Source organism: Abramis brama, assembly GCF_963993115.1.
Source record: "Abramis brama genome assembly, chromosome: 17".
Classification (NCBI taxonomy): domain Eukaryota; kingdom Metazoa; phylum Chordata; class Actinopteri; order Cypriniformes; family Leuciscidae; genus Abramis; species Abramis brama.
This window is the reverse complement of record NC_139979.1, coordinates 14764129-14778897: the sequence shown is the minus strand read 5'-3', so window position 1 is coordinate 14778897 and position 14769 is coordinate 14764129. Positions and strand designations below refer to the sequence as shown.

Sequence of the window (14769 nt, the reverse complement as noted above, 5' to 3'; positions counted from 1 at the left end):
ATTCCATGAGGCCCCGCCTCACGCAACAGAAAAGTGGAACGGCATAGATGTACTTACACAATAACAGGGTCAACGCGGCGAGTTTCCCATAAGGCGATATATTTCGTATGGTGTTAATAATAATTCTCAAGCAACAGATGTTTACCCCTGACCAAACAGGGCGTCTAGCGTCGCCCCTTCTGGATTTAGAAAAAACGGTTTGCGGATCCTGCGCTGTTTGCAAACTACACCTAAACTCTTCTGCAGACTCCAGACTTCTGCCCTGCCTGCATACCGTTTGTAATACTTGCCTTACGAAGATCTGCACAGATGGAGCCGCACAAGGTAAGAACAAACACAGTCACAGTTTGACTGGTTGTATTGGGCCGTTCGCGAAGGTCCAAGTTTGCACGTGACGTTTTTAAAATCGCGTTGAACTGTAACGTTAGGCGCGAACAGTCGCGTGAAGTTCGGTTTAATTTACTGTAGTCCAGACGAGTATGTATATAATAAGGTGTATCAAAAGTTAAAAGCCATGGTTTTGGCCAGGTCGTGTTCCTCATGGGGGGCCAGATGACAACTTCCCCCGATATAAGGTTTGTTATCGACATGCTAGCCTAAACAAACATTTCACATAATCTGTTTTTAAATAACAGTATATTGGTGAAAATTGCAATATTAAAATTACATTTTATGAACACAGTAATTATAATGATCTTAAAATCTCCTGAAATCGCTTGCTTCGTTACTAACCCATGTCCAATACAGGAAGTTTAGACGAGTCACGTTAGGGCACTGCTGTTAAGTTTGATTTATATTTGGACATCCGTTTGACATTCGCGAAAAAAAAAATATATTCTATGATTCTATTTCTAATGCATGAATAGAAAATCCATATTTTTTAACCCTTTCTCATTATGACATCACACAAAATGTAAAAATGTTTCTCAAATGTCTCTTTCATGACACAAAGCCCTGTTTATTGAATTTACATTATATTTCTTTTTAATTAAAAAAATATTTATAAAAAATACTAATTAAATATAGGAGTGTAAACAGAGAATATAATTGACATTTTCGTGAATGCCAAACGACTGTGAAACTACTTTCTTTAATGTCATGACATAGTGTCGTCACTACACGTTGAATATTACTTGCAAGCACTTTTCATTTGGATTTCATTTTATTAATAGTATTCTACTCTCTAATAAACAACTTTTTTGTGATTTTGTGGCTTGCTAAACAGCAGTAACATGGGTTTAGTGTTTCTGAGACTTTTGTTTCTTTCTGTCTAGATTGTCCATTATGTGCTCAGGCATTTAGTTTGTCTGAGGTCACAGAATGTTCCCTTTTTGAAGACGCATCTAATGATAACAAGGCCCCCAAGGTAAGAGTGCATAGATTATGGAAAACATTATGATTATGAGTAAAATGGTACATTCATCAGCTGGAAAAAAATAATAATTCTGAAAGTGATTCCAAGAATATCTTTGCTCTGTCATAGATGTTATATTTGTGGCGTGGAGTGGACTTACATATTCTCTTAGAAATAGAACAGTTATTACAAGTTTATAGAGAATATCCTTGTTGTGAAGGGCCTTAATTGGCACAAAGAATTCCAGCACTGGCATAAAGGAGACATTTCCTCTCTGTCTTCCATTGTAAACCTTCAATCAAAATTTGAATCAATCTTTGCAGTGTGCCGGTTGCGAGGAGAGTGAGGTTAGTGGATGGTGTGTCCAGTGTGAGGAGGCCCTGTGTTTGGACTGTATGTCTGCCCATCGTAGGGTAAAAGTGACCCGTGACCATGAAGTCACACCCAAAAAACCACCCACAGGTTAGATTTGCTTTCTATGCATGCTTTATTTATTATTCTTTATTCGGATCCCCAATAGCTTCCACAAAGTGGTTGCTAATCTTCCTGGGGTCCACACAGCCATACAAGACATAAACATACAGATAAAATAAAACCAAGAAATAATTACACGAATCAAATCATCAAACTATACATCTTAGCAGTAGCAGCACATCAAACATACAACATACATTTACATATTTGTAAGCATATCATTACATTGTCTTCTAAGTACATATGTGCTTTTACTTTTTCATATGTTTATTGGAACCATATTCCAAGCAACAGAACCTCGATAAAGCACAGTTTTTTTTTTTTTTCATGAAATTTGTGTGTGGACAAGTTAAAAAGAGTTGAGTCTTACTCACTTGATGCTTTCCATAGTCATGTCTAAAAGTTTTTCCATGAAGAAACGGTGTATGATACTTGATTACCTTATAAAAATACACCAGCAGTCGTAAATGTAGTTTATCCTTCACTAACAGCCATGATCATTTTCTATGCATATCAATAACATCGGCCTGAAATGGATAATGAAGCACTAACCTAGCTGCTCTTTTCTGAGCCACCTGAAGTTTTTAAAAAAAGTTTTTCTCAGATGCAGTTGACCATATAATTGGGCAGTACTCAAGATGTGATAAAACTAACGATTGCACCACATCTTTTAAAACCAAAGATGGAAGAAACACAGAACATTTCCTGGCCACAGCTATACTTTTTCCCATATTGCTTACTATATAATCTATATGTTCAGACCAAGACTAACACTACTATAAACTTTTGTGCATTTTCAGATCTGTTCTGTTTCTTTTGTTCAGGTTGGGTGCAGAGAAGACGCTGTCCCTCGCACACTCAGGAGAGCTTGAGGTTCTTCTGTCTTGTTTGTGAAGAGCTCACCTGTAAAGACTGTCAGCTGATCACTCATAGAGGCCACAGGTATAATTCAAATCAACCCTCTCAGATCAGTGCATGTGAAGATTAAAAGATAACTATATGGATGTTTTTAGCATTTTTAAGTAATTGCTTCTTATTTATTTACTTGGCTTTAACATTTTTAATTTTTTCCTGTTCCATGTTTTTACATATCCATCTATATGTCAGTTTTGTGCAGCAGGAGGAAGCTGTGGGATCTCAGAGACAGCTACTGCAGAGTTTGTTGGACTCCATCAGACATCAGAAAGTGACCGTCAGCAGCAGTCTGCTGCTCCTAGAGGCAAGGTAAGTGAATAGGCCCATGCAAACTGACATCTTATAACAGAAAAACTTTATGCTTATCAAAATCTGTTAACAGTACACCAATTGAATACAATTCATCATACACTTTACAACTAAAAGCCGAGTCACACTGCACCAACAGACGCAGAACAACGCGCACTATCGCCATATTACAGTATGTCCCTTCTTAGACATTCCACTTCCCGACAAACGCCGATTCAACATGTTCGGCGAAAACAATCAATGGAAACAGACACCGACAGGGTAACACACTGATCCATCAAAACCCACCGAGTGTGTCGGTCTGTTGTCGGTATCTGTTCCCGAACACAACAAACTCTTGCAGAAACATGCTCCTCATTGATGCATGACAAATTAAAACCACATGCATTCTAAAACCGGCTCAAAATATACAATTTTTGATATCCACCAACTGGATTGATTCAGAGTCTGAAGCAAAAAAAAGTCTGTGCCTGCCTATCATAAACTAACGGCTTTTTTGTGAAAACTCTTGACTGCCCAAAATCTGCAGACTGGCTCTGACTTTTGGCAACTAGTGTCGACTCCTCCGGAGTGTAAATCGGTGCAATAATTTTGGCAAATGTTGTATAGTGGCCAACCTTAAGGTGCTTGCATCAAACCATCTTCTATAACAAATATACTATAGTGACTTCTTATCTCCAAAGATAAGTCCAATAAAGTAAATTTATAATGCGTCAAAGTCATTTACTTTACATTAACTTTAATTTTCTTCAAATCTTTAATTTGAACTTCCTTAAAAGTAGTTTAAAAAAAAGTATCAGTATCCATTTTCAGATATTTGATCAGAAATTGACAATACTAAATACAGATTTAAACAGACCCTGCCCTTGAAATGCAATAACAAATGGTCACAGGAGACACATTTGAATTGTTAGTACCAGATGTAAATGCCGATCTGTCTAGCCTGACAACGTTTGACTGGTACTCTTCAGAAACCAGGTGTAAACGGGGCCTTTTATTCAAAAGGACAGTGGTAAGGCGAAACAGAAAAAAGAGAGTGTGAGCACCAGGAGAGGTGTTAATGGCAGATCAAAGCGGACCCAACAGTGAATGGAATAAATTACTTTACATCCTGGTAACGTATAGTCACAAGAAACATTACTGAAATGGTAGTATTCCACAAAAACTATAGTAACTAACTCAACAACTCATCAAAGCTGTTTTTGAGAGATATGTATGGTGGAAATTCACTTGTAATATATAGTCAGGCCACTCAGTGGTAAAAAGCAAGTAAAGTTTATTTACCTCTGATTGCAAGCTTCTACAGTTGAATGGTTATCACATGCATGTATATGTTAAAACAATCAGTAATCAAGGAACTTTCTGTGATTATAATTGGTGAATTAATATATTTTCCACAAATCTATAAAGTAAAGAAAAACCTCTGCTCTGCCAAGGTCAAAGAGCCATAACTGGCTAATCTAGAGAGAAAACACAGAACTCTTATCTCCTCTATAGGAATGCAAGCCTTGAAGAGTGGGTAAAGAAACACACAGCATATGCTCAGTTTTTGCTTTACAAAAGGAAAGCATCCACAAAGATGGAAAATATGTTATGAAGTTTATAAACATCTAAGATTAATAGCACTTCTGAAATCCAGACGTTCAGTTGTGTTTTACATTTCACAGTGCAATATTAAAAGAGTATGGATGTGAAAGAGGATCACACAGACTTTACAGACATTTCCTGTTTTATTATCTTGTCTGTGTATAATTGTGCTATTGAGAATATTTTATTCTTTATTAGATTACAGGACATTGAGGATCTAAAAGTTGCTGCAAAGAAGATGTTGAGACAGGTGGTCCACTCTCTTTATCAGGCTCTGGTACTGAAAGCTACGCAGGTCTTAAAGGAGATAGAGGTAAGAATTTATTGCGCAATTTGCTAAAACATGCTGTTCATGATTTAAACTTTTCCCTAAAAAGGTAAATGATGAATATTTGGCGTACTTCACATATTTCAAAATGTCTTTTCTATCTCAATTATTACAGCATGTAGCTTCAGTAATTATAATAACTGGCCATCTATTCAGATTATTAATTTGTTTAGAATCAATCAGTTTTTTAATTTCATCAAAGCCCATTCATCAAACAAAAAATGCACTCTCATTTATAATTTGCAGAATATATGAAAATAACATGAACTACATGGTTTTCTCAGATTTTATTGATTACACTAGGCAGATATTTTCCCATTGTTATGCATTTCCAAAAGTCTAGACTAATTAATCGAGACAGATTTAGTTATAGCATTCATTTGTTCCTTCTATGGCTGTTTTTAGATGCACTTTTAACACATTTAAAAATTTTCAACATTACAAATTTTCAGCATTTCACATTTCAATGCAAGCATGAATATAAAAAAGAATATAAAATAGGAACAAAACTAATAAATTAATCATCATTTCCATCTTCCTTAAAAGCACTTTCACTATACTCTCGATCAAAGACACTAATCGTCTTTTTCACCATTTCACTCTTTCTGTCTAAAAGATTCTGAGCTACAATAAAGGCTGTATGTTGGTATTAAAATAGTACCTGATATTTCTGTGTTTTTGAAAGAGTGCATTTATCTGAGAAAGCCAAGAAAAGTTCTTACTTTCCCTGAGAAACACCCACATAACTTATTATTAACAGAAAGCACTTAGCAAAAAGAACCGGACTTTCCCAACAGAACAATGTCCCTTTTCTTTTGTGCGACTTGCGTCTTATCAGTACCCAATCCTGTTCAGGAACCTCAAATCTGTAACCCTTACTACTTTGTGCACGTTTAATTTTAAGGCCCTGTATGAAGAGGAGGGGAAATGTTTATTGGAGCGGAAGACATCTCTGAACAGGCTGGAAGGCTGTCAGGACTACATAGTAGCTTTTATTGACAAGATCCTAAGCACAGAGGGCCATTGCTTCCTAGTCCACAAAAAAAGAGTAAGCCTTTTTGTTTCATGCTTATTCTTTAAATATCGTAAGATATCTAAAACTTCATACTGATGATGTTCAAGACTTTCCACCTTAGATTTATTTATATTGTTTAGGATACTTTTAGCTCCATGTTTTGAGGTGAGGAACTTACATTTGTATATTCATCTGATTTATGTGACCACTTTATGACCACGTGTCATATTTGTTACCAAAACTGGGTCACATTCAGATCCTGAGTGCAGATCCCCTTGCTATATTTTGTGTGTCTCTAACTCAGATTGAGACCCAGGTGAAAAAGCTTCTGTCCCAGGAGACATGCACCCCTGAGACCATGATTAAACTGCATGTTCAGCTTCAAAATGATATCTGTCAACACATCATCAAACTTGGTACACTTTTCCACTTTTTTACTAATTAAAAGTATTTACATTTTATAAAAATCTATTAATTGAACATCTTTTCCTTTTTTTCTACCCAGGATTTATGAAGATTAGAAAGATTCCTGTTCCTTTTACCTCTCTGAGAACTGGTTCCACTCAGTCAAAGTCTAAATCCAGTCTAAATCCAAATTCTGTACTAACTGACACGGATGTTCATCCTATACAGGCCTCATCAAGTGTTGATGCACAAGTTCAGGGTGATTGTGTAGTTAACGGTCCTGCACCGCGTTCCTGTGCTTCCTCACAGACTGTACAAATGAACCAGGCTCTTATGAGTTTGCCTCATCCATCTCAGCCCAGCCAACCATCTCAGTCTAACCAGGCCACAACCTGCTCTGCAAGTATTAATGTTGCCTCATCCCAACCAAATCAATCTAAACTTCCCTCTTCAGAACTTAAAAGATCATTTTCTTCCTCACCACAGTTGGTCCAACTCCTGTCCCAGGATGTCAATCCTGGGCAATCCATGCATGATTACAGTCCGTCATCACACTGTGTCCCATATTTTCTTCCATCTGCTCAAAAAACTCAAACGAATCCTCATCCATCTTCTAATTTTCAGACTCGTCTTCCACTCACAAACAACACTGCGTCTCAAATAAACAATATTTCCAAGTTAGCCATGAGTAGGAAGACCTCAACCTTACACTATTACCCTTCCATTGCCCACCCAAAGCCAGTTAACAACCAAACACCTGCACTAACTCAGCCAATTCCACTCAACATCCAAACACCCGTACCAACTCATCCAACACCAGTCAACATCCAAAGTCCCATCCTAACTCATCCAATACCAGCCAGCAATCAGACAACCCTACTGACTTATTCAATACCAGCCAACAACCAAACAACCCTACTGACTCATCCAATACCGGACAACAACCAAACATTTGTACTAACTCATCCAATACCAGCCAACAGCCAAACACCTGTACGAACTCATCCAATACCAGTCAACAACCAAACACCCATAGTAACCCAACCAATACCAGCTAACAACCAAACACCCATACTAACCCACCCAGTTTCAAACATGCCAACTGACACCCAAACACTTATACTGGCCTATCCAATACAAACCAGTTTCCTGGGACCCGTGCATTCTTTTGCAGCACAACCAAATATTCCTTTAGCTGTTCTTTCTACCATAAACACTCATTCTTTAAATGATGTTACTGCAGTCTCTAATGTCCACTCTGCTGAACCCTCCAATTGTGGGAGAAATCATTGTTCCCATAACCCTTGTGCACAGAATACCACCAGTCCAACCTTTAAAGCCATCCAAAGCACAACTAGTTTGTCTTCACTTCCTGTAAACCCAATAAGTTCTGCTCCCATTAGTGGCAACGACACCTTCTGGTGTAAGAGAGACACCTACAATAATGCTAACCTCCCAGTCAAGGCTTTGGCTGACTCCGTCTGTGATCAAGACGCAGGTGTGAGCAGCACGAATTTCACTTATACGGAACATTCGGAGAGCAACTTGCCCACTTCAACTGTGTCAGAGACAGATACCAAAGAATCTTCACCAGATCCTACCCATTCCTCTGGCCCACCCAAACTTCACCAGGACTCTCTCTCCACCACCACAGGGAAATATTCAAGACAAGCTCAAGCCGGTCAGTCATTCACAGAGAGCGACTCTAGACTTAAACACTGGAGCGTTGGCATGCCAACAACTTTTCGTCAGCTTGTAGAAATAACATGCACACCTGTCGGCTCAATAGACAATCAGAACAACACACCTCCAGCGAATTCAGTTCCATGTGGCACATCAGAGGACCTTGCATTGGAGGTTGGTAAATGTTTGTTTTTTTACAAACAGGAGTATTGAATGGTAGAGATCTGTGTTTCATTCAAAAGTTTTCTTTTCATACCAGAGGGTGACATGTGACAAGACTGTCCAAAGGGATTTTGACCACGCAAAGGAAAAAGAGGAAGAAAAAGAATCTGCAGGTGATTTTCTTCAGCTTTTGTTCGCAAAAGTATAGTGATTGTTTGTTTTTCTCACTCATTTCTGTTTTTTTTTTTTTTGTCTTTTAGTGCTGTTGGAACAATTCAAGAAACAATTCAAGAGGTGAACTATAAATCCATATGCCATTGGTCCATATACTATAAACCTGCTTCAAAGTGGGATCTAAAGTGTTTATTTGCATCCTGTCTGCATCGCAGGAGTATTAACCTTACTCTGCAAAAGACACAACAAACATTGTTTTGGTTGTAATAACTATTAATATTATTATTATTAATAGTATTTATACTACCAATCAAATGTTTGGGATCTGCAAGATTTCTTTTTTATTTATTTAATTAAATATGTGAAATATTATTACAATTTAAATTAACGGTTTCTGTTTTAATATATTTTAAAATGTAATTTGTTCCTGTAATGGCAAAGTTGAATTTTTAGCAGCCATTACTCCAATCTTTAGTGTCACATGATCTTTGAGAAATCATGTTGCTAAATTTTTTTTGGAAACAAATTTTTCTAAATAAATACATTTATTTGAATAAAAAGTTTTTAAAAAAGGACAGCATTTATTTGAAATATATATTTTTTGTAACATTTTAAATGACTTTACTTTTTTTTTTTTTTTTAATGTAATGTGTCCTTGCTGAATGAAAATTGTAATTTCTTGAAAAAAAACACTGAAACATTGCTAGTGTATACATTTATTTCTTTGACCGGTCACCACTGGTTTCTATTTGTAATAGGTTTCCACGCGTATCTCTGGTGCGCCTGCCCATATCTCTGCTTCCATGTGGGCAGCCACTCCCAGAGTTCCACCTTACTACAGATATCTCTAGAGACCACGTCATAGTGCAGGAATCCCAGGGAGGACAGGTAAGGACTCTGTAAAGCTGGAAAGACTACATGTGTGACTGACGTTAGCCTACAGCCATGATAGTTCCAGTCCACTGCTATTCTCAATTGTGCCCTGTTCTTCCCCAGATTAAGCAGGTGTGGAGATGGCATGAAGATCCAATACCATCTAGAGCCTCTTCCTGCTCTATATTGCAAAGCAGCAACAGCTCCCCGGCATCTGACGTACAATTCTGTGCAGTGTGTCAGTCTGCAGGGGCTGCTCTTCTGTGTGTGAAATGTGGATGTGCTTTTCACTCTGATTGTCACATCCCACCAATCCTCACAAAACCTTGGTAAGACCAGGAACTAACAGGAATTGTATAAAACTGAATTTAATTACAATTCTTGAGTAGCTATGATTAATAAGACTTTGGAGTTTGATAAGCATGTGCATTTAAGAACAGTAACAGTGTTTTCTCTGTCCACTATTTGAGTCTTGGTGTATATCTTCTCTCTTGCAGTGAGGATTGGGTGTGTTTGCTGTGTGAGGATGTAAATGAGACTGTGTATGGCAGTGAGGAGATGAGGACGTCCAGTCTGAGTCTACAAGATCAAAGAGTGAGACACCACCAGCCTGAAAGGATCTACACTCATAGTTACACTTGCAACACTTTTAAGGATATTTAGGAGAGGATTGTTGTTTAGCATAGAGTGTCATGCCACAACTCCCATCTCTTGTTCTGCAGTGATATAAAGTCACACTGATGTAATGTCATCCATTCTGTTCAGAAGTGTGAGAAGCTTCTCCTTAGTCTCCTGTGTGATGAGAACAGATGCCTGCTCTACAGCGCCACCAAGGTAAATACACGGTGCATGTAGTATTTAGCAAAACCGTTTTTCTTACATTAAGATGTGAAGTCACAAATACTGATGGTGTTCCAGACAATATTACAATGATATTATTATCCAGACAGTTTAGTGAATGACAAATTAGAATGTACAAGATAAAGGACAAATTGTTCAAAATAGAAATGCCAAATTTTTAGACATGTACTCTTTTGTATTCATGTTGGTTTTGAAAAATTATATTTTCAACAAAAGTTTAAATTTAAAGTAAATTAAAATTTACTGTTAATTTACTCACCCTCAGGCCATCTAAGATGCAAGTCTTTTTTTTCTTCAGTAAAAATATAAAGAAGATTTTTATCTGAAACTGTGGTCCTTGGTGATTCACATAATGCAATGGCTACAGTCACTTTGAGATAAAAAGAAAAAAACAGACAGGCAAACCAAAATTAATTCCCTTGGCTCCTGGCTATACATTGAGGTATTATGAAGCGAAATGATCAGTGTGCAAGAAACTGAGCATTATCTGCAGCATTATTGCCTGTAATAGTTCATGGCAGTATAGAGCATGAGCTTCCTGTCGCATATTTAGCTTCATAAGACCCTTAATGTGTTGTCAGGAGCCACGGTATTAATTAATTATTATTTTTTTACTCTCAAAGGATGGTATCCATTGACTTGCATTACATGAAATACCAAGGACCATGGTTTCAGCTAACATAATATGAAAATGAGATATTAATAGACTTATTGACCGTGACACACAGTCATGTCAGTCTTCATTTCCTTATTTTTCCTGCATGTTTCAGCATTTGTCACACCACATGATTTTGTTTGTACCACATTTTAAAAAAAATCTTTGTATAACAAGTTAAAAATAACAGCGTTTATTCAAAATAGTAATTTATATTGTTAGAAAACATTTCTATCACTTTTTTTTATCAATTTAACACATCCTTGCTGAATAAAAGCATTATTTTCTTCCAAAAAAAAGAAAGAAAAAATTACTGACCAGTAGTGTATATTGTTACAAAAGATTTCCATTTAAAAAAAATGCTGTTCTTTTTAAACTTTTTATTTATCAAAGAATCCTGAAAAAAGTATCTCAGGTTATAAAAAAATATTAAGCAGCACAATTGTTTCCAACATTGATAATAAATCGGCATATTAGAATGATTTCTGGAGGATCATGTGACACTGAAGACTGAAGTAATTGCTGTTGAAAATTCAGCTTTGCATCACAGAAATAAATCTTTTTTTTAAGTATATTCAAATAGAAAAAACATTATTTTAAATTGTAATAATATTTCACAATATTGCTGTCCTTTTTTTGACCGGTACTGTATGTGTGTGTATGTATACAGTGGGGAGAACAAGTATTTGATACTCTGCCGATTTTGCAGGTTTTCCTACTTACAAAGCATGTAGAGGTCTGTAATTTTTATCATAGGTACACTTCAACTGTGAGAGACGGAATCCAGAAAATCACATTGTATGATTTTTAAATAATTAATTTGCATTTTATTGCATGACAAGTATTTGATCACCTACCAACCAGTAAGAATTCTGGCTCTCACAGACCTGTTAGTTTTTCTTTAAGAAGCTCTCCTGGGGCACGTTCAAGTTCAAAACGGTGCGCAACGTTTTGCTACGGTTTCCGGGTTGAACGTCATGTTTCCTGGAAACGGCGTGCACCGGTGTGCAACGGGGTTTGAGATGCGTTTTCTCTTGTTTGGTGGGTGTGTCAGAACTGCAGTCCAATCAGCAGCAACATGTATATAAAGCACACGGTATTAAAGTGAACTCGCACAATGGGTTCAAGGAAAGTAATTTACAAATGTCTTCGATGCAGCTCGGTATACACAACAACTGAGGATATTAGAAGACATGTTTGTTTTATTGTAAAAAATATAGGTTATCAACATAATGATGTAGTTGCTTATATTTTTAGCTTCATTGCAAGTGTATGACATTTGGTATAGAAATAAACAATGGTAATTAAGTGCTTTTCCTAAAAAGGAGAAAGAAAATACAGGGTATTAAAACAGTATGAACTACAAATAAAGTCAGTATGTGAGGCTAAATAGATGTATTTTAGTCTGAATTAGGTAAGATGTGTGCTTCCATTTCAGTTTCCACAAATCCCTTCACTCGATTGGGATGTTCTCTTTTGTTCTGGGCGGCAAGTGCAGTAACTGTAACATCGGGCATATTTTGTAGTATTAAACACATATTTATACCGACTTCATCAGGCTCCGAAAATTCTTCACAAAGAACACAAAGAATGGCCTTCTCAGCTGCCATAGTTGCAACTCTTGCGTCATCAGAACAGTGTGTTCAACGCATCACCGTTTCTGTTTAAAAAACGTTGTGCAACGTTTTGTCGGGGCTGAACGCAGCCCTGTTCTCCACTCATTACCTATATTAACTGCACCTGTTTGAACTCGTTACCTGTATAAAAGACACCTGTCCACACACTCAATCAAACAGACTCCAACCTCTCCACAATGGCCAAGACCCGAGAGCTGTGTAAGGACATCAGGGATAAAATTGTAGACCTGCACAAGGCTGGGATGGGCTACAGGACAATAGGCAAGCAGCTTGGTGAGAAGGCAACTGTTGGCGCAATTATTAGAAAATGGAAGAAGTTCAAGATGACGGTCAATCTCCCTCGGTCTGGGGCACCATGCAAGATCTCAATGATCATGAGGAAGGTGAGGGATCAACCCAGAACTACACGGCAGGACCTGGTCAATGACCTGAAGAGTGCTGGGACCACAGTCTCAAAGAAAACCATTAGTAACTCTACGCCATCATGGATTAAAATCCTGCAGTGCACGCAATGACCATCTGGATGATTCAGAGGAGGAATGGGAGAAGGTCATGTGGTCTGATGAGACAAAAATAAAGCTTTTTGGTCTAAACTCCACTTGCCGTGTTTGGAGGAAGAAGGAAGATGAGTACAACCCCAAGAAACACCATCCCAACCGTGAAACATGGAGGTGGATGGGGCCATGTATCGCGAGATCTTGGCCAACAACCTCCTTCCCTCAGTAAGAGCATTGAAGATGGGTCGTGGCTGGGTCTTCCAGCATGACAACGACCCGAAACACACAGCCAGGGCAACTAAGGAGTGGCTCCGTAAGAAGCATCTCAAGGTCCTGGAGTGGCCTAGCCAGTCTCCAGACCTGAACCCAATAGAAAATCGACAGCCCCGAAACCTGAAGGATCTGGAGAAGGACTGTATGAAGGAGTGGGCCAAAATCCCTGCAGCAGTGTGTGAAAACCTGGTCAAGAACTACAGGAAACGTATGATCTCTGTAATTGCAAACAAAGGTTTCTGTACCTAATATTAAGTTCTGCTTTTCTGATGTATTAAATACTTATGTCATGCAATAAAATGCAAATTAATTACTTAAAAATCATACAATATGATTTTCTGGATTTTTGTTTTAGATTCCATCACTCACAGTTGAAGTGTACCTATGATAAAAATGAGAGGCTTTGTAAGTGGGAAAACCTGCAAAATCGGCAGTGTATCAAATACTTGTTCTCCCCACTGTGTATGTGTGTGTATGTATGTATGTATGTATATATATATATATATATATATATATATATATATATATATATATATATATATATATATATATATATATATATATATATATATACTCTGTATATGTTATACTGCTTATTTTTTCTAATACATAATAATACAATATTATGCCAAACTACATATTATGGGTTTCTTTGAAATAATGTAATTAATATTTATTTAATATGTAAATATTCTTTCTTCATGCTCCTCATAGTAAAGGTGTAATACAAAGTCATTGTATGAACGAATTGTATTTGGATGTATTTTTGAATGAATGAATAGATCCGGGCGAAAAATGATCTTATGAGCTGTGCTTTGTTTTTAAAGAATCACTCAAAAACCGCAGAATTCGATATAATACTGAGCCGAATCCTGGGGACAAGGAAGCCGCCTTATCGGACTGCTGCTGAACTGGTGTCAGATGTTTGGAATCTTTTTGACATCTTGATGATGAACTCTGAGGTAAACCGCTGCCATTCAGCTTATCACATTCATGTGTAATTTAACTGGCAAGCTTCTTCTTTGTAGTTCAAAGCATTAGCTGAAATACTACAGATGTATACATTTTAATCATTGAATTGATTGTTATATAATAGTGATGTGCTATTTTGGTTATTTATACAGAGGAAAAACATGATTGTCAAACTTCAAGAATCTTTCCAGCAACGGCTGAATGAAACTTTTGGGAAGAGCCTTCATGCATCTCTCCTGAAATACTCCAGCAGTGAGGATCCAAGAAATACTTCAGAGACAGAGACTCAAAGAGAGAAGCACAGAAACACTTTGAAACGCATGCGAGAGTTTTTCATGGAAAACTGTGGTACAACAGCAAAGAAATCCTGCACTGATAAAGGCAAGGAGAGAGATGGCTGTGGGAACACTACAGCTGGTGAACATTGAAGTGTCTGCGTCATTGCTTTTGAAACCACACATTTATATCACTCTCTATTTATTGTTGTACCGTAGTTCGTTTATTTACCTTTGCCTTGAAGTAAAATGTTTATTAAGCAGATTGTTTATTTAATTTACGGTCACATTCTTTCACTGCTCATGGGGGTTTCTATTAT

At 37.2% G+C, this 14769-nt stretch overlaps 1 protein-coding gene across 3 annotated transcripts; it reads left to right on the top strand.

The window, feature by feature from the left end:
* trim33l (tripartite motif containing 33, like) lies at positions 1 to 14712 on the top strand. Of its 3 annotated transcripts, none has more exons than XR_014603148.1 (17): positions 1 to 324; positions 1275 to 1366; positions 1678 to 1816; positions 2653 to 2770; positions 2936 to 3052; positions 4838 to 4952; positions 5872 to 6015; positions 6287 to 6398; positions 6488 to 8244; positions 8330 to 8405; positions 8493 to 8526; positions 9165 to 9294; positions 9403 to 9608; positions 9777 to 9873; positions 10002 to 10113; positions 14030 to 14164; positions 14327 to 14712. XR_014603148.1 is itself a non-coding variant. In XM_084088284.1 (17 exons), exons 1-17 carry the CDS (start codon positions 108 to 110, stop codon positions 14600 to 14602), a joined length of 3834 nt encoding a protein of 1277 aa, XP_083944410.1. In that variant the 5' UTR covers positions 1 to 107; the 3' UTR covers positions 14603 to 14712. The 3 variants fall into 3 exon arrangements, 2 of the variants coding, with proteins under 2 accessions (XP_083944410.1, XP_083944411.1); XM_084088284.1 differs by having other exon boundaries at positions 10045 to 10113; XM_084088285.1 differs by having other exon boundaries at positions 21 to 324; positions 2946 to 3052; positions 10045 to 10113.
* The last annotated feature ends 57 nt before the right edge of the window (positions 14713 to 14769 follow it).